We start from the raw sequence: 21,308 nt of genomic DNA on the forward strand, positions 1-21,308 counted from the left end.
TGTATAATACAAAATGAAGGGACACCTTATACATGGAATATAGGGGTGAATTATACATGGAGGAGTATGGGGCTGCTTAATACCATCTGAAGTTTTATGGGGTTGCGTTATAATACATCTAGGACTAGGGGGGCTGCATTATAATATATGGAGGACTATGGAGGCTACCTTATACATGGACTATGGAAGTGCATTGTAAAACATGGAGGACTATGTGGTGCAGTATAATATATGGAGAACTATGGGGTGAATTATAATACATGGAGAACTATGGGAAATGCATTATAATTGAAGGGCTACTTTATACATGGAGGATTATGGGGGTGCATTATAATATATGGAGGGCTATGTATCTGCATTCTAATATATGAAGGGTTATGTGGGACCCTTTATACAATTATTTGGAAGGCTATGTGGGGGCTGTTATAGTATTTTGAGAACTTTGAGAACTCTGCTATACATCTCTCAGCACCCAGCTTTCCCATGTTCTGATATACATCTCTCAGCACCCAGCTTTCTCATGCTCTGATATGGGAAAGCTGGGTGCTGAGGACAGGATAAATATCAGAACATAGGAAAGCTGGGTGCTGATAGAGGGATTTCAGGGTACTGTGGGTGAGAGCCAAGTGTCAGGTACCCCGAGTGTCTGTGTATGTGGAGGGGGGGGCCCAGGTCTAAACTTTGCACCGGGGCCCATCCAACTCTAGTTATGCCACTGGTCCACCCATATCCTGTCCACCGTCATTAACTTGAGAACGGCGGCAGCTATAGGCATAGAAATGGTGTACCCAGCTGCCACCATGTTCTGTTGTTGTGTCTCTCAGTAATCACACTCAGTGGAGATCTTCAGGCTATTTATTAGGTGGTATTGTCAGCCATTGCATCTCTCCCTGCTGCCTGCACTCTGTCTCCAGTACCAGCGAGTTCCCACTTGCTTGTGAACACATACAAAAAGAAAGACCCCTAGAGGCCCCTAGAGGCCATACAGCATATACATATTGCTACACTAGGTATAGTGAAGTAGCCACGCGCTAACAATGAAACCACCTATAGCGCCACCTGGTGGAAAACGATAGCAAAAACTGTGGAAAGAAAGCGCACATAGGGTTTTAACCGATAGATATAGGTGCAGGGAATAGGACAGGTACTCACCTGCTTCAGTTGTGACAGGCACAACTCCTTGTCAGCATGGAATAAATGAATACAAAAGTGGTCAGCTGCAGCCCCGATATTGCAACAGGATGGGGGATGATCAAAAAGAAATCGGGTTAAATGCTGCGCTAAAAACCACAATCCAAAGATATATCGTGAATTCCTTTTCTTTATTTTCACAGGTCAACGCGTTTCAAAGGCATCTCCACCTTCTTCATCAGGACAAAAGTCAGAAAGAAAGGAACAGCATCAAGATGCTGTTCCTTTCTTTCTGACTTTTGTCCTGATGAAGAAGGTGGAGATGCCTTTGAAACGCGTTGACCTGTGAAAATAAAGAAAAGGAATTCACGATATATCTTTGGATTGTGGTTTTTAGCGCAGCATTTAACCCGATTTCTTTTTGATCATCCCCCAACCTGGTGGAAAACAACAGAGTTAGCATTTTTATCTCGAAAACGGAACAAAATAGAGAAAAAAAGTGAGTTACAAAGTTGTAGGGCATCATCAATTCAATACGAATCGTCACCTTGCATACAGAAATGCTATGATATGAAACTCATGACCCCGCAAAACTTTGAATGCTGGTCACGCATATGGAGCTCATTTAACTTTGATGCTCAAAATGTCCACCATCAGCTGTAATGCACATCTGGACTCTGGACAGCATACTGTATCTTGCTGCATGTTGTGCACAAACGTCTGTAATACGTCGTCGTAGGTCCTGCAATGTTGGTGGAAGGGTCGCATACACCTGCTGTTTGATGTGACCTCACAGAAAAGTCCAATGGGGTCAGGTCAGGTAAGCGTGGAGGCCATTCCATGCAGCCACCATACCCAATGACTTGTAGGAAGGTCTCCATGAGGTATTGCTTCACGTACGCAGCCTTCTGAGTTTTACATGTTATAATCATAGCATTTCTGTATGCCAGGTGTCGATTCCTATTGAATTGATGATGCCCTACAACTTTGTAATTCACTTGTTTTCTCTATCTCGTTCCATTTTCGAGATAAAAATGCTAACTCCATTGTTTTCCACCAGGTGGCGCTATAGGTGGTTTTATTGCGTAGCGCATGGCTACTTTACTATACCTAGACACCATTTCGTTGACTATAGCTGTTGCCGTTCTCATGTTAATGGCGGTGGACAGGATATGGGTGGACACACTGTATATGAACATGATGACTGACACTACATTATGACGAGGTATATAGACATACAAATATGATGAATAAATCACATTACTACTTTTGCCCCTTGATAGTAGTACTCATGTAAAATATAGAAAATTGGTAAATTAGATTGCGAATCGACTGCAGCACTAACTGTCATACACATGAAAAGAAAAGAACTCTGTCTTAGGTTTCATCACCTATAATCTCCTTTTTTGTGTACTAAATATATTGCTTTTGTAAAAATAGAATTTCTTCTTAAGAAGAAGCAACTGCTCAGTCTGTTTCACTTCAGCCCCAGCATTTAAGACTAAGCCGGTAGATATTAAAATATGAAATGATCTCACTTTATATTGTTTCTAAATCTCCCACAGGCTACCATATAATACCATCCAAATTCTGCCCAGAGGTCACTTAATGCCTGCTATTGTTCGTGGGAGTGCGTGTGTCAGAAATTAGCTAGATGACTTAACTTGTTGGAGAATCTAGTGTAGTGATACCCAGTCCTACAGCACAGCTGGCATGATCCCTGGCTATCATGAGTGAGATTCTTGTGCACAGTATTTGTGCCGGAAGACTTCACGGGGACATTGCCACTCTGAAAAAACAGCCTTTATTTTTTACATTTATAAATTTGATAAACCAGTCATCAAATATATGCTAGGATAAACCTTAAAAAAATATATGTGCAAGACATGTTTTGTTGACATATTAAAATAAATAAGTAACAAAAAACATACAACACAGACCCAAAACCAAGGAAATTAAGGCAATAATGCGGACATGTAATACAAACTTATAGTGCCAATTTGCTACCCCATTGTTATAATTGCACACATGATATGCCAAGAAATAAGGCAAAGTAACCCCCATATCTTGAAAGCAATTTATAAGTAAAAAGAAATCAGATAAGGAGACCACCCACCGGTCCTAGCATGTCTAGGCATATTTCTTATGTAACTGCACTATAGGGTGTGACACAGGCACTTTAACCTTAAATTGCTTTGACTTATTCACTACCTTGTTGCCACTCACATGTCGGCTTTATTGCCTTGATTTTTTTTTCTTGGCTCACCCACTCTGTTTTTCTGTCTGTTGTAGTTTTTTATTACTTATGTGTTTTTATATGTGAATGAATAAAAATGTATTTAATGAAGCCTGGAGTTGCACCAGGCTGAAAATTGCTTTAGGATATTCTTAAAAAAAAGATATATTTTCATGACTTACTGGTCTAATTTTTCTTTAATTAGTATTGCTAATATAAAAGTTTTTGGAGAAGGTGGGCCAGATTCTAAAGGAATTATAGCTTGGCAGAAGTTGATTTATTATTACACCCTTTTCAAGAATTTATCATTGTTTATTCTTATTAATGTATTGATGTCTTTGGATTCAAGGGATAATAATAATAATTAATAATAATAATAAAGGGTAGTGGGAAGGGACTAATAGACAATGGTTTTATATATCAATGTATACTTTTCTATATATAGTATGCATTGAATCATGACAAACAAGATTTATGTATACATTTAGCATCTCTAGATCATTTCATATGACTGTTATATTGTTATATGATGTCATAAATTAGTTATAAGGAAGTGGTTCATAAATTAAAAGGAAAAAAAGTGATTATTGGGGCTTGTATTGACATATGCAGGAACATGCCTTGGGACAAGTTCACACTTTGAATGCAGCTCTCTTTTTACTATGCATTACATTACCTGCATGTAAACTGTGTGCAGAATTATTAGGCAAATGAGTATTTTGATCACATGATACTTTTTATACATGTTGTCCTACTCCTAGCTGTATAGGCTTGAGAGCCAACTACCAATTAAGTAAATCAGGTGATGTGCATCTCTGTAATGAGGAGGGGTGTGGTGTAATGATTTCAACACCCTATATAAGGTGTGCTTAATTATTAGGCAACTTCCTTTCCTTTGGCAAAATGGGTCAGAAGAGAGATTTGACGGGCTCTGAAAAGTCCAAAATTGTGAGATGTCTTACACAGGGATGCAGCAGTCTTGAAATTGCCAAACTTTTAAAGCGTGATCACAGAACAATCAAGTGTTTCATGGCCAATAGCCAACAGAGTCACAAGAAGTGTGTTGGGCAAAAACGGCACAAAATAACTGCCCATGAATTGAGGAAAATCAAGCGTGAAGCTGCCAAGATGCCATTTGCCAACAGTTTGGCCATATTTCAGAGCTGCAACGTTACTGGAGTATCAAAAAGCACAAGGTGTGCCATTCTCAGGGACATGACCAAAGTAAGGAAGGCTGAAAAATGACCACCTTTGAACAAGAAACATAACATAAAACATCAAGACTGGGCCAAGAAATATCTTAAGACTGATTTTTCAAAGGTTTTATGGACTAATGAAATGAGAGTGACTCTTGATGGGCCAGATGGATGTGCCAGAGGCTGGATCAGTAAAGGGCAGAGAGCTCCACTCCGATTTAGACACCAGCAAGGTGGAGGTGGGGTACTGGTATGGGCTGGTATCATCAAAGATGAACTTGTGGGACCTTTTCGGGTTGAGGATGGAGTGACGCTCAATTTCCAAACCTACTGCCAGTTTCTGGAAGACCACTTCTTCAAGCAATAATGCAGGAAGAAGTCGGTATCGTTAAAAAAAAACATGATTTTCATGCAGGACAATGCTCCATCACATGCATTCAATTACTCTACAGCGTGGCTGGACAGTAAAGGTCTAAAAGATGAAAATATAATGACATGGCCCCCTTGTTCACCTGATCTGAACCCCATAGAGAACCTGTGGTCCCTCATAAAATGTGAGATCTACAGGGAGGGAGAACAGTACACCTCTCGGAACAGTGTCTGGGAGGCTGTGGTGGCTACTGCACACAATGTTGATCGTAAACAGATCAAGCAACTGACAGAATCTATGGATGGTAGGCTGTTGAGTGTCATCATAAAGAAAGGTGGCTATATTGGTCACTAATTTTTTTGGGATTTTGTGTTTGCATGTCAGAAATGTTTATTTCTAAATTTTGTACAGTTATATTGGTTTACCTGGTGAAAATAAACAAGTGAGATGGGACTATATTTGGTTTTTATTAAGTTGCCTAATAATTCTGCACAGTAATAGTTACCTGCACAAACAGATATCCTCCTAAGATAGGCAAATCTAAAACCCCCCACTCCAACTTCCAGAAATATTTAGCTTTGATATTTATGAGTCTTTTGGGTTGATTGAGAACATAGTTGTTGATCAATAATAAAAAAAATCCTCTAAAATACAACTTGCCTAATAATTCTGCACACGGTGTATAGGGTTAGTATGTTAGCTAGTAAATGAATTGTGTAAATTACATGCAAAGTGTACTTACTAAGGATTTATTCAGAGATCGCTTTGGGACTTTAGTTCTGTGTAATCTACAGTATATCATAAAATTGAGCATGTAGCGCCCCTGAGAACCACAGGGCACTACAAGGAACTGCATCCTCTAGGGGATACAAGACCTACCCCCTGGGACCTGGAGTACCAGTGCCGATTCCACCAACACGCATCTAAAATCCTAGTTCTCCTCTCCACACTGGGCATAAACGGTTAACCATGTAAGGGGATGGTCGCTATGGGAACGAGTTGTTGGGGTTAGCCAGCCTGGTGGGAGAGGTCAGTGAGTCAGAGAGCATTGGAGAAGAGGGGAACACACAGGAGAGGTGTGTGGATGTGCCTAAGTTGGGTCCGTGTAACGGTGACCCCGGGGGCACAGGAGAGAGGTCGCCAGGACGGGTACCGAGATACCGCTGGGACCGGAGCACGCACGGGGAACAGGGCCCCAGGTCAAATGTCAAGTTTCAAACGGTCTGGCAAATACCTGCACAGTTAGGACACCTTCACGGACTTCATCGAACCAAATAATCCGGGGGCATCAGCAGTAAATTAGGATCAGGGTTCGGACACTTACCTCCCAGCAGAGTCCGCACTGCCTGCCGTACGGAGATGGAGACTGTACCCCAAAAGGGACAGTCGGGGTTCCGAAATGCTCCACGCTACGGGGTCTCAATTTACAGAGAGTGCCGGGCATAGAGCAACCTGGGTCACTACATTGGCACTGTTACTCCTGAGACCGGAACCAGCAAGCCGAGGATCCATGTGAGTAGAGACTGTTAAAGTTAATCTGGTGTGGTCTCCATCATTATACACCATACATCTCTCAGGCACAGCTCTACCTGCGGAGGGCCTACCACCATAGCTGCCACTAATACCATCCCTGGGAGTACCCACGTTGAGCAGCGGCGGTTCCCCATTCCTAACCGCAACCCGCAGGTGGCGTCACGAACATTAACTCCATTATCCCCTGTAAATACCCACTTTTATTAAGCGTCCCCAGGGCACGGGACCGGGCAACGACCACCTGAAGTGACATACCCTTTTGCAACCATCTGGGACCTAGTACCCCCTTTCCTGCGCGACACAAGTACACCCCTCACATTTTTGTAAATGTTTAATTATATCTTTTCATGGGACGACACTGAAGATATGACACATTGATACAATGTAAAGTAGTCAGTGTGCAACTTGTATAATCTTGTAAATTTGGTGTGGCCTCTAAATAACTGAACACACATCTATTGATGTCTATGCCGCTGGCAACAAAAGCAAGTACGCCCTTAATGTAAGTGCCCAAATTGTTTACCAAAGTGTCAATATTTTGTGTGGCCATCATTATTGTCAAGAACTGCCTTAACTCTCTTGGGTACGGAGTTCACAGAAATCATTGGAATCCTCTTCTTCTCCTGCATTACTACATCAAGGAGCTGGTGGATGTTAGAGACCTTACACTCCTCCACCTTCCATTTGAGGATGCCCCACAGATGCTTAGTAAGGATTAGGTCTGGAGATATGCTTGGCAATTCAAACACCTTTACCTTCAGTTTCTTTAGCAAGGCAGTGTTCATCTTGGAGTGTGTTTCAGGTTGTTATCATGTTGGAATACTGACCTGTGGCCCATTCTCAGAAGGAAGGAGATTATGTTCTGCTTCAGTATATCACAATACATGTTGACCTTCATGGTTCTCTCAATAAACTGTAGCTTCCCACAGCTGGCAGTACTCATGCAGCCCAAAGCCATAAAACTCTCACCACCATGCTTGACTGTAGGTAAGACACACTTGTCTTTGTACTTCTCACCTTGTTGCCACCACACATGCTTGACATCATCTAAACAAAGTAAGTTTTCTTGATCTATTCAGACCACAGGACATGGTTCCTGTAATTCATGTCCTTAGTCTGATTGTCTTCAGCAAACTGTTTGCTGGCTTTCTTGTGCATCATCTTCAGAAGAGGCTTCCTTCTGTGACAACAGTTATGTAGACCAATTAATTCAGTATTGAGCGTATGATCTGAGCACTGACAGGCTGACTCCACACCCCTTTAACCTCTGCAGCAATGCTGGCAGTACTCGTATGTCTATTTTGAAAAGACAACCTCTGGATATGATGCTGAGTACATGCACATAACTTCCTTGGTTGACCATGGCGAGGCTTGTTCTGAATGACACCTGTCTTGTTAAACCACAACATGATCTTGACCACCATGCTGCAGCTCAGTTTAAGGGTGTTGGCCATCTTCTTAGTGCCTAGGCCATCTTTATGTAGAGCAACAATTCTTATTTTCATATCCTCAGAGAATTCCTTGCCATGAGGTGACATGTTGAACTTCCAGTGACCAATATGAGATAGTGTGTGTGTCATGCCACTGCAAGGAAATGAACGACGTGCGGCAAAACAACAGGGAAGATGCAGAGGAAGGCCCTGGTGATAGAGGGGAGAAAGGTCACCACCTCACACTCACCTGTGGCTAATCCCTGAGCTCCCTAACATCCCTCGACGGGTCCCTCCCCTGTGCACTGCCACAAGCCTTGGCCCTCGCTGACCCTGAACTTACCCTGACTAGTAAGTAGGTCAGCAAGACACTAGTCCCACTACTACAATAAAATAACACAAGGAAAGTAAGACAAACAGGGTGAGGAAAGACACAACAAATAACACTTCTAAGTTTCTTCAGCAGAAACTTTACAGAAATAAGTGAAACACCTCAGTTACTCCAGACACAGGCTCCATTAAAGTGGTCAATATAGAGATTCTATCACCGCCATGGAGTTAAACCAGGAGTAGGTGGATATAGTGGAAGGGCGTGATGACAAGATGCTGCAACTGTGATCAAGGCTATGAGTAATCTCAGCTGGAAAGGGAAAAAGTCCTTAACCTTTTCAGCGTTAAATGAAAGTAAATCCACTTCAACATAAGATGTAACCTTTAGACATGACACACTTGTGATTGTACCCCCCATTCCACAAGGGGTCTCTGGACCTTCAGGGCCAGGTGTGTCCGAATGAGATACATGGAAAGAATACACCAACCTACTGGCATTAAATTCCAATGCTGGTACCCACATCCTTTCTTCTGGACCATAACACTTTCAGTGTACCAAGTATTGGAGCGAGCGACAAACAAAATGGGAATAAACATTCTAGCCAAATGAAAGTCTAAATTACTGTCAATAATCACTGGAGGCGGTGGAAAGGGTGACGGTTGACAGGACGCAACATATTACTTGAGCAATGACTTATGGAATAAATTATGGATTTTAAGTGCTTGAGGTAACTCAATGCGAAAAGGTACAGGGTTAATATGATGGCGATAACTTTGTAAGGACAAATTAACCTAGGATCCAGTTTCCAAGAAAGAATTTTTAACCTAATATGTCTGGTAGATAACCATACATAGTCATTTACATACAGGTCCGGGCCTAGCCAACATTTTTATCAGCCATGCATTTCAAAGGTATTGGAGACCCGGATGGACAAGTATGCGTATACCTAGAATGTGCACAAATATTGTTGGTGGACAAAAAAAATCAATCATATCCTGATGCAACCCTGGCTATCAAAAACTAAGAGAAAGACGGTCCAAAGTTGCTTTACTACTTGAGTGACCCAAAGCAACTGATTTATGATGTTCACCTAAGGTTTTAAAACGCAAACGTAAAGGCATAAATAATTTCCCTGTAGGACAGGCAACAGGGGTATCCCCTTGATCTCTGGTATTAGGGGCGTCCCTCAAATCTCGACAGCAGGGGCGTCCCCCTGAACACTGGCAGCAGGGGCATCCTCCTGAACCCTGGTAGCAGGGGCGTCCCCCTGAACTCTGGCAGCAGGGGCGTCCCCCTGAACCCTGGCAGCAGTGGTGTCCCCTTAAACATTTAATACCTCACCCTCAGGATCAGAGCACACATTGGAAATGACCACCACTTTTTCAAAAAAGCTACGTCATCAGAACTTTCCCCCCAGGGAAACTCTGGGGAGACAACCCCTATGCGGGCTTTATCATGGTCCATTCAGAAACCTAAAGATGACACCAGGTAACACAAGAATTGTACCTCTTGTATAGCAAATACACATTTTTCAAGTTTAGCATAGTTTATTAGTTTGTAATAACTGCCTGACATGTACCTGATGTGACTCAAAATCAGGTTAGTAAATCAAAATATCATCAAGATAAACCACTACAGACCTGCCCACCAAATGGCGAAAAACTGTAATTGACGAAATGTTGCATGACCAAATTTTCATAATGCCCTTCAAGAGTATCAAAAGCCGTTTTCTACTCATTCCATTACCTGATTGTGATCAGATTATATTATTATTATAATTATTATTATGGTAATCCGATTTAAGTCACAAAAGTCTAAACAAGGATGCAGATTCCCATCTTTCTTCTTAAAAAATAAGCACCCTGCAGTCACGGGAGAAGAGGAGGGTCTAATATATCCTTTAGCAAGGCTTTCAAATCTTTCATAACCTGCTTTTCCAGGCCAAAAAGATTGTATCATCTGGTTTTGGGTTGTTTTGCTCAGGGGAGCAATTTAATGGGGAAATCATAAGCATAATGGGGGGGACTCTTGACAGCCTTCCTCTATAAATGTATCCTTAAAACCGGACAGAAAAAAGGATAGGGTTATCTTGGCGACAGTAGAGAGAAGAGTATTCAGACAGTTATTCTTACAGAAATCACTCCACCCAATAATCTCCTTAAACTGCCAATCAACCACTGGATTGTGCTTAACCAGCCTGGGGAGGTAGGGGTAGGAAGGTCTTCAAGGACAGGATACTAAATAAGTTAATTGTCAAGCCCCCCCATGGAAAGTGTCAAGCTATTGACAACTCACATCAAACACCCCTGTTCAAGAGGCGCAGAGTTGATAATAAATATGGGGATACATTTTGCCAGAATACTACAATAGAGAGTAAGTCTGGGCAAAACAAGCATCCACCATATTGGCCCCCGCCCCATTATCCAAAAAAACAGAAATAACTTCCGTTTTCATATGTACACCGTGTGCAGAATTATTAGGCAAGTTGTATTTTAGAGGGTTTTTTTTATTATTGATCAACTATATTCTCAATCAACCCAAAAGACTCATAAATATCAAAGCTTAATATTTTTGGAATTTGGAGTGTTTTTTTTTTTTTTTCTAGATTTGGCTATCTTAGAAGGATATCTGTTTGTGCAGGTAACTATTACCGTGCAGAATTATTAGGCAACTTAATAAAAACCAAGTATATTCCCATCTCACTTGTTTATTTTCACCAGGTAAACCAATATAACGGCACAAAATTTAGAAATAAACATTTCTGACATGCAAAAACAAAACCCAAAGACATTAGTGACAAATATAGCCACCTTTTTTTTATGATGGCACTCAACAGCCTACCATCCATAGATTCTGTCAGTTGCTTGATCTGTTGACGATCAACATTGCGTGCAGCAGCCACCACAGCCTCCCAGAGACTTCCGAGAAGTGTTCAGTTTTCCCTCCCTGTAGGTCTCACATTTTATGAGGTACCACAGGTTCTCTATGGGGTTCAGATCACGTGAACAAGGGGGCCATGTCATTATTTTTTCATATTTTAGACCTTTACTGGCCAGCCACGCTGTGGAGTAGTTGGATTCATGTGATGGAGCATTGTCCTGCATGAAAATCATGTTCTTATTGAATGATACAGACTTCTTCCTGTACCACTGCTTGAAGAAGTTGTCTTCCAGAAACTGGCAGTAGGTCCAGGAGTTGAGCTTCACTCCATCCTCAACCCGAAAAGGTCCCACAAGTTCATCTTTGAAGCTCAATGTGGCCAAAACTGAACTAATCATCTTTCCTCCGTCTCACCTACACTCTCCACCTGATCTATCTATCACAATAAATAACACCATGCTCTCGCCAGTACCCAAGGTTCGCTGCCTCGGAGTGACCTTTGACTCTGCCTTGTCCTTCATACCACACATCCAATCCCTCACCACCTCCTGCCGTCTTCAACTCAAAAATATTTTCAGAATCCGCCCTTTCCTCAATTCGCAATCTACAAAAATGCTAGTGCATGCCCTCATAATCTCCCACCTCGACTACTGTAACATCCTCCTCTGTGGCCTCCCTGCCAACACGCTCGCCCCTCTGCAGTCCATCCTTAATTCTGCTGTCCGACTGATCCACCTCTCTCCTCAATACCACCCTGCTTCTCCTCTCTGCATGTCCCTCCACTGGCTCCCAATCTTCCACCATATCCAATTCAAACTACTAACACTGACCTACAAAGCTGTGCATAATCTGTCTCCCCCCTACATCTTTGAACTAATCTCCCACTACACTCCAACACATCACCTCTGGTCCTCCCAAGACCTCCTTCTCTCCTCCTCTCTCATTCGCTCCTCACACAACCGACTCCAAGACTTCTCCCGAGCATCCCCAGTCTCCTGGAACTCGCTGCCTCAACACGTCAGACTATCCCCTACCCTTGCAAACTTCAAATGGAACTTGAAAACCCACCTGTTCAGAAATGCCTACAATCTACAATGAACTCACTGCCGCCCGACCACCGTGCGGAGCTGCCGCCCAATCTACACCCCACCTACTGTCTCCTCCCCATAATCCTATAGAATGTAAGCCCGCAAGGGTAGGGCCCTCTTCCCTCTGCACTAGTCTGTCTACTGTAACTTGTATATGTATTTTGTATGTAACCCCCTTCTCATGTACAGCACCATGGAATTAATGGTGCTCTATAAATAAATAATAATCATCATAATAATAATAATAATAATAATAATACCAGCCCATACCAGTACTCCACCTCCACCTTGCTGGCATGTGAGTCGGAGTGGAGCTCTCTGCCCTTTACTGATCCAGCCTCTGGCCCATCCATCTGGCCCATCAAGAGTCACTCTCATTTCATCAGTCCATAAAACCTTTGAAAAATCAGTCTTGAGATATTTCTTGGCCAAGTCTTGACATTTTATCTTATGTTTCTTGTTCAAAGGTGGTCGTTTTTCAGCCTTCGTTACCTTGGCCATGTCCCTGAGTATGGCACTCCTTGTGCTTTTTGATACTCCAGTAACATTGCAGCTCTGAAATATGGCCAAACTGTTGGCAAATAGCATCTTGGCAGCTTCATGCTTGATTTTCCTTAATTCATGGCCAGTTATTTTGCGCCTTTTTTGCCCAACACGCTTCTTGCGATCCTGTTGGCTATTTGCCATGAAACGCTTGATTGTTCAGTGATCACGCTTCAATAGTTTGGCAATTTCAAGACTGCTGCATCCCTCTGCAAGACATCTCACAATTTTGGATTTTTCAGAGCCCGTCAAATTTCTCTTCTGACCCATTTTGCCAAAGGAAAGAAAGTTGCCTAATAATTAAGCACACCTTATATAGGGTGCTGATGTCATTACACCACACCCCTCCTCATTAGAGAGATGCACATCACCTGATTTACTTAATTGGTAGTTGGCTCTCAAGCCTATGCAGCTTGGAGTAGGACAACATGTATACAAATTATCATGTGATCAAAATACTCATTTGCCTAATAATTCTGCACACAGTGTATAACAATTTCTGCACATAGGATAAACTGAGATGCACATGGGAGAAGATATATACTCACAGACTGTAATCTTTCGCACAGCCTGAGGTCAGAGATTTTTCAATTGAATTATTTTTCTGTTTAAGCACTGAAGGACAGGCACCAACAAAATGACCCTTTTGTCTTCAAAAGAAAGAAACCCCCATCTTGAGGTGAACTGCAGGAGACCCAGACCAGCAAGGGAGACTCAGCCTGGGTCATCATAAATGAGGCCCAGGGCTGCAAAAAACTTGTCTACCAACCAAAAGGACTGAGAATTGTTTGGAAAGGGAGAAGACGCAGGACTGGGGATCACCTTGCAGTAGTGAGACAACAATCCTGACCCGCTGTTCCTTACTCACTGAGGAGTGATGGCGAGCATGTAATAAAGTTTACAAGCTTCCCTAAAAACCACAAATTTATCCCTCCCCCCAGAAAACCTGTCTAGGAGTGCTATCTTGAGTTCTGGTTGAGTCTCACAGTGAGTTGAGACCCGCATACCGACAATCAGCTGCAGCTCTTGCACAATCTGTGACTGCAGATCTGTCACTTCCTGAGATAATCTCTGCATCTGTTGTGCAAAAGCTGCAACTGGATTCATATTGAATCCTAGAAAAAATTTGGGTCAGTGCTGAGGTGAGAGAATAACTAGTGTGTGGCCCAACACACAGAGGGAAAACCAGGGATGATGTAGAGGAAGTCCCTGGTGATAGGGAGAGGGCCTAGAAAGGTCACCACCTCAAACTCACCTGTGACTGATCCCTGAGCTGCCTAGACACATCCCTCCCACCATGCGCTGTCACATGCCTAGACCCTCTCTGATCCTAAACTTACCCTGACTAGTGAGTAGGTCAGTGAGACACTAGTCCCACTACTACAATAAAACAAAACAAGGACGTAAAAAAAAATGGGATGGGGAAAGACACAACAAATAACACTCCTAGGTTTCTTCAGCAGGAACTTCACAGATGCAACTGAAACGACACCTCAGCTGCTCTAGAGACAGGCTCCTTCAAAGTGGTCAGTATAGAGATTCTATCACTGGCATGGAGTAAAGCTAGGAGTGGGTAAATATAATGGAAGGGCGTGATGACAAGATGTTGCAGCTGTGATTTAAGGGAACCTGTCACCAGGATTTTCCCTTATAAGCTGTGGCCACCACCACCAGAATGCTGTATATAAGAGCCCAGGCCGCTCTGTATATTGTAAACAACCACCTTTATTATACTCACCTATGGGACAGTCCGGTCCGATGGGTGTTGTTGCTTTCCATTTGGTGCCTCCTCTATCATGTTCAATTGCCGTCTTCATGCCCAGCCCTGTGTGCATGACATATCCTGCATCACTCACACACAGGCATCAATTGCTCTCCTGCCTATGCGCACTTTGATCTTCCCTGGTGAGAGCAGAGCAAAGTACTGTAATGCGCATGCACGAGGTAAGGTCAAAGACCTCCCGCACATGCACACTATAGTACTTTTCTCTGCCCTCAGCCGGCAGATCAAAGTGCGCATGTGCAGAAGCGCAATGGAGGCCTCTGTGGGAATGATGCAGGGTGCATCATGCACACGGAGCTGGGTAGGAGGACGGCAATCGCACAAGATGGAGGAGGCACCGAACCGAGAGCAGCAACACTCATCGGACCGGACCGCCCCCTAGTTGAGTATAATAAAGGTGTTTTTTTACATTCTATAGAGCAGCCTGGGCTCTTACATACAGTGACTGGTGGTGGTGGCCACAGCTTATAAGGGAAAAACCTGGTGGCAGGTTCCCTTTAATCATAGCTGCAACATCTTGTCATCACGCCCTTCCATTATATTTACCCACTCCTTGCTTTACCTCATGCCGGTGATAGAATCTCTATACTGACCACTTTAAAGGAGCCTGTCTCTGGAGTAGCTGAGGTGTCATTTCAGTTGCAGCTGTGAAGTTCCTGCTGAAGTAAACTAGGACCAAGGACTGGACCGATGAGAGCAGCGACACCCCTCAGACCGGACCACCCCCTAGGTCAGTGCAATAAAAGTGTTTTCTACATTAGCCTGGGCACTTATATACGGTATTCTTGAATGCCGTATATAAGAGCTCACTGGTGCTGGCTGCAGCTTATAAGCTGAAAGACTAGTGACAGGTTTCCTTTAAGGCTATAAGAAATCTGAGCCGGAAAGGAAAAAATCCTTTTCAGCTTCAAATTAAAATAAATCTGCTCCAAGATGTAGCCTGGGCACAATTTGTCCATTTTCACTTAGATGTGTCCTCACTTTTGTCACCATCATCTTATATATTAAGGGCTGTGTTTATTCACAGACTACAGAAACATTTTTTTGAATGCATAACACTTAACTAACTGAATGTACAGTGTGTCCACCCATATCCTGTCCACCGCCATTAACTTGAGAACGGCGGCAGCTATAGGAATAGAAGTGGTGTCTAGGTATAGTAAAGTAGCCATGCACTACGCAATGAAACCACTTATAGCGCCACCTGGTGGAAAACAACGGAGTTAGCATTTTTATCTCGAAAATGGAACGAGATAGAGAAAAAAAGTGAATTAAAAAATTGTAGGGCATCATTAATTCAATACGAATCAACATCTTGCATACAGATATGCTATGATATGAAACCCATGACCCCCCAAAACATTGAATGCTGGTCATGCATATGGCGCTCATTTAACTTTGAAACTCAAAGTGGCCACCGTCAGCTGCAATGCACATCTGCACTTTGGACAGCATACTGTATCTAGCTGCACGTTGTGCAATATGGTAGGTGACACGTTTGCACAAGCATCTGTGATACGTCGTCGTGCAATGTTGGTGGAGGGGTCGCATACACCTGTTGTTTGATGTGATCTCACAGAAAGAAGTCCAATGGGGTCAGGTCAGGTGAACGTGGAGGCCACTCCACGTAGCCACCATACCCAATGACTTGTAGGAAGGTCTCCATGAGGTATCGCTTCACGTCCGCAGCCTTGTGAGTTTTACACATTCTAATCATAGCATGTCTCTATGCAAGGTGTCGATTCATATTGAATTGATGATGCCCTACAATTTTTTAATTCACTTTTTTTCTCTATCTTGTTCCGTTTTCGAGATAAAAATGCTAACTCCGTTGTTTTCCACCAGGTGGCGCTATAGGTGGTTTCATTGCGTAGTGCATGGCTACTTTACTATACCTAGACACCACTTCTATTCCTATAGCTGCCACCGTTCTCAAGTTAATGGCGGTAGACAGGATATGGGTGGACACACTGTATACCAAAAAAACGATGAAATATAGAACTCACAAGGTTTAAAAGAGATTCATACAAGGAAAATTGTTAAAATAGATTATTTATTGGTAAGTAGATTAAAAATAATTAAAAAACAGGTAACAAACTGCTATGAGGGCACAAATAAATAGTCTGGAAACTGGAAGTTATGCACTATTTTATGTGTGAGACTAATTAGGGCACATATCTATCAGTGTTAGTTAATACACATTAAATAAAAACATTAATACAATGGATATATACAGTAAATATGAGTCAACCGACCATAAAGTGCTCAAGTACATATAAAGGTGGAAAATGTTTTCTCTAAACAAATAAAGTGCAAATTAAGCTATAAAGTGCATGTATACATGGGTATTGTTAATATGCATGTAGGGCTGATAAATGATGCAAACAGCAGGGCATATATGTCAGTGATAGATATGTGCCCTAATTATTAGTCTCAAACTCCTAACTTATTTTAACATTAATCTCTTTTAAACCTTGGGGACTTTTATATTTCATGGTTTTTGGTACATATTAATGGCTGTATGTTGAATAATTTAGAGGGCACACCAAATTTACACCTTTAGGCTGAGGCCGCACGAGCACTACTGTGAGTGCATCGCATGACATTCGGCTCCCGCTCTGCTGGAGTGTAAGCTGAGTGTCATGCCACTGTGATGCGATCCTGAGATCGTAACACAGCCACGGAGGACAGGGCGGGCGCTGCGGAGGAGAGGGAGGGACTAATCTCCATCTCCTCCATTGTCTGCTGATGCATATATCACACTGCACTCCGGTGTAATGTGAGTGCAGTGCGATATTTGTCTCGCACCCATAGACTTGTATGGGTGCGAGAAAAAAAAATGAATCGGATTCCATCCGCCACACGCTGCAATTGTTTTCTCAGTCCAATTAGGGCTGAAAGAAAAAAAAATGCTCATGGGAGCGGCTCCATAGAGTAACATTGGTCCAGGTGGAATGCAATTTTTTATATCATTCCACTCGCTCCGTTTTACTCACCACGTGTCCTTAGCCTTATACAAGCTGTACATTGACTACTTTGCATTGTATCAATAGGTCATATCTTCAGTGTTTTCCCATGTAAAGATATAATAAAAGATTTACAAATATGTGAGGGGTGTACTCACATTTGTGCTATACTGTACCAAGAAAATTGTAGCCTCTAAAATATCCATGTAAATCAAGCATTAGGAGTTATTCAGATATAGTGGTCTTGCAGCAGTTTTGTGCTTTTTATAGATGTCATCTTACCACCTACAAAACCATTGTATTTTATGGTAAAACCATGTCCGGTTTTTGCCATGTAGCTCATGTCAAGAACCACTATGAACAATTCCTAAAGGCTGCTTTACACGGTACGACCGATTGTGCAATTTCACAATCGATCGTATCCGCCCCCGTCCTTTTTGCGTCACGGGCAAATCGATGCCCGTGGCACACAAAGTCGGTAACCCCCGTCACACGTACTTACCTTCTGGACGACCTCGCTGTGGGCGGCGAACGTCCACTTCCTGGAGTGGGAGGGACGTTCGGCGTCACAGCGACGTCACACGGCCGCCAGCCAATAGAATCGGAGGGGCGGAGATGAGCGGGATGTAAAAATTCCGCCCACCTCCTTCCTTCCACATAGCCGGCGGGTGCCGCGGATCACAGGTAAGTGATGTTCATCGTTCCCGGGGTGTCACACGGAGCGGCGTGTGCTACCCCGGGAACGATGAGCAATTAAATTAAACGATATCATGAAACCTAGCGACCAGTACACGACTCACGATTTGTGAGCGATACTGTGTCGCTAGGAGGTGTCACACAGCCCAAGGTCGCAAGCGATGCCGGATGTGCGTCACGAAAACTGTGACCCCGACGATCTATCGCACGATAGATTGTCTGGTGTAAAGCAGCCTTAAGGCTTGGATGTTTTAAATGGCTAATTATTACTAGAGAGAATTGCCGGCAATATCAAATTCCTATAAGGGAAGACTTTATTATCTTTCAAATAACATGTTGCCTTATTACACACTGACTTGTGTAGCAATGCTGTTAATAGTACCTTCAAGACATTGTATTTCTTGGAGCAAAGAGCTTATGTGGCAAAACTGTACATGAAAACAACGGATCCTATAGACATTACGCTGTTGTTGGATCCAGATGCATGACTAGACAGAATTTAGTTCAAATGCCCCCATTTTCACTGAATTCCTAGAGTTGGTTGGATCATATTACTGAGATTTAAAGAGTTGGCTGAAAATCAATCTTTAGCTCGGTCGGACCTTCCTGGCCAAATAAGGAAGGGAATTTTCTATTTCACTGTTAGGTAGGCATAATCTAAGTAATGTGGCATGTAACCCAACACAACAGTATACTTAATACAGACAATACTTGTTGAGCAAGATTAACTTCACAAAGTCACACATTGGCCTATTTGTGTCCTCCTGGGTTACTACACCTGTTATCTTGTCATATAGCTAATAGATGAATCTTTAAGACCCATTGTGTACAATAAAAAATAGACTACCCTTAAAAATTAAAATAAAATATTAGTTTTTTATTAAATTATGGTTAGTTCATTTTCTTGTTGATCACAATATTCTAATATGGGCTTTGTTACTACTTGGCATGCAGAGATGCTTGGCATCAGACACCATCTATGGGTCCTGTTTAACTGCACTGTTTGCCTGACTGTTTAACTGCTTAGTGTGCCCACTTAGGATGCACAATCTGAACACACCACAATCTGAACACAGCAGTCTACTCAATGCATGAAGGTTCAACAGACAGTCCTGTCAGGTGAGGGAAGAAGAGTATACCCGAATAAAATGTCATATTATCTACTAGTACTGTGTGCAACTTCTCACCTTCAATCTAAGTACTACAAATGTTAAAGGATAAAGGTGAAATAAAAGAACACTAACCCAAACATATGTTCCCAATTTCTACTCTTGGGATACGGGGTTGGATTCTTTACATATCTAGTCTGCTTTATAAACAAAATGCATAGTTGAAACCAGTGCATGTTAGTTCCATCCTTAGATACAAGGAGCTATAGTACAGAACTATGCTCCCATCTTATCTACGGTATATACTATATAATATACTATATAATAAATAATATGTACTACATGATATATGAGTAGGTAAAATGCTCTATTAAGTTTACTGATTTCCTTACTTATGATGCATGTGATTATAATGTTATATGATTGTGTGTGTAATAGAAGTATTAGTGTAATGTCCAGGATACGGTTAGAATATATACCTGTTTACACTTGTCCTCTGCTGCTTTTTTATCGGCTTCAGCTTGTTCTGCTCTGTCTATGGCATTCTCCTTATCTAGCTTCAACATCTGCATTTTCTTCTTAATTGCCTCCATCCTGCCTGGTGCTTGTAGCCTGGCTGCAGAGAGGAAAGGAGCAGGACCTGGCACAGAAGAAGACTGAGCGGAGCAGAACTGGAGGAGGATAGCCTACAAGCAGCTCTAAACTCACAAAGAACATCATTGGATGGTATACTCCCCTGGGACACCACAAGACTTTCACTAACATCCTTTCCAAGGAGAGACTTGGACTCCTTTCAACTTCAAAATCCACATCCCTGAACCAGTCACCTTATTTGGGATTGATTTTGCAGTAAAGGAAAGAAGAAACGATTTGGTTTCCATTTTTAACCTTCTGACAACAGCAAGTGTGCTGACAAATGAACACATGCCATAGATAAGGCTTATTAGCATATCTGAGTATATTTGTCCAGTGTGATCAGCTGCCCTTTCAAATGGAAGTGGTGCATGTCATCAAGTCACAATGAAATCTGTCAGTAATGACACTATGAAACTACCGTGGAAGTGCACGTCTAAAAATGTCTTAAAACTCTGTTTTGCAACAGCCATGCCAGAATAGTACCACGTCTTCTGGTAATTGTCCAATGTCTTTGACATGAACTGTATAACTGTAAGAAAACACCCTTTAACCTTTTGAAACTTATGATGGTGTTTTTTCATGTAAAGTGAAAAAGTGTCCCAAGTAAGAAAAGTGTGCACGGTGCTAACTAGTGGAGACAAATATTCTAATACTTATGAGGTCTAGTTAAAAAAACCTTTTACACTTCTGTATATAATATTATAAACTTTCATAGGTCAATCGTGTACCCTAGTTCACTATGTATTACCTTGTAGTGCCACATATACGTTTCGCCTTGGCTTTTTCAAAGTGCAATGTAAAATGAGGACATAGCAGGGGTCTATAAAGTACTCAGTGCAGATATTATGGGAGTAAAGTTAATGTAGCCCAATTAGTTGGAGAACCCTACAGGCAGATCTATCCACCTATAGTGATAGTGGGTTTTAGAGGTTGAAAAAAGAATACTCACTGCATTAATATATCCATGGAGTTACATACACTGGAGATCAAAATTAGAAAACAACACACAATTTCCTAAATGATAAGGTCATTGTGTAGTCATATGTGATTATATCCTAACATGTGTAAACTAGAAGTATTTTAAGCCTATTTCATAAACTGAATTTATTGTTAAGCACGTAATAAAAATGTAAATGAGATAAATGAAAAATAACACTGATCAAAATTAGAGAACACTTTCTGATACCTGCAAGTTATTGGTGTTAATCTGGCACCTAGTGCTAATTTCCTTAAAGGGAACCTGTCAGGTCCAATATGCAGCCAGGACCACGAGCAGTTCTGGGTGTATACTGCTAATCCCTGCCTAACCATCCCTGTATACACTAGCATAGATAAAGAGATCTTTAAAAAAAGTATTTCTAAAGTTCTTTTTCCGTATGC

General features: G+C 42.1%; 1 protein-coding gene across 2 annotated transcripts in view; it reads right to left on the minus strand.

Moving 5' to 3' along the window:
* TPM4 (tropomyosin 4) overlaps positions 1–19,965 on the minus strand; it is a 168,216-nt gene extending 148,251 nt beyond the window's left edge. For both annotated transcript variants that reach the window (XM_075352564.1, XM_075352563.1), the window contains exon 1: positions 19,772–19,965. In XM_075352564.1, the coding sequence (XP_075208679.1) occupies positions 19,772–19,885 (114 nt within the window). In that variant the 5' untranslated portion in view covers positions 19,886–19,965. The remainder of the gene's footprint in view (positions 1–19,771) is intronic.
* Positions 19,966–21,308: the final 1,343 nt, after the last annotated feature.

Source organism: Anomaloglossus baeobatrachus, chromosome 1, assembly GCF_048569485.1.
Source record: "Anomaloglossus baeobatrachus isolate aAnoBae1 chromosome 1, aAnoBae1.hap1, whole genome shotgun sequence".
Classification (NCBI taxonomy): domain Eukaryota; kingdom Metazoa; phylum Chordata; class Amphibia; order Anura; family Aromobatidae; genus Anomaloglossus; species Anomaloglossus baeobatrachus.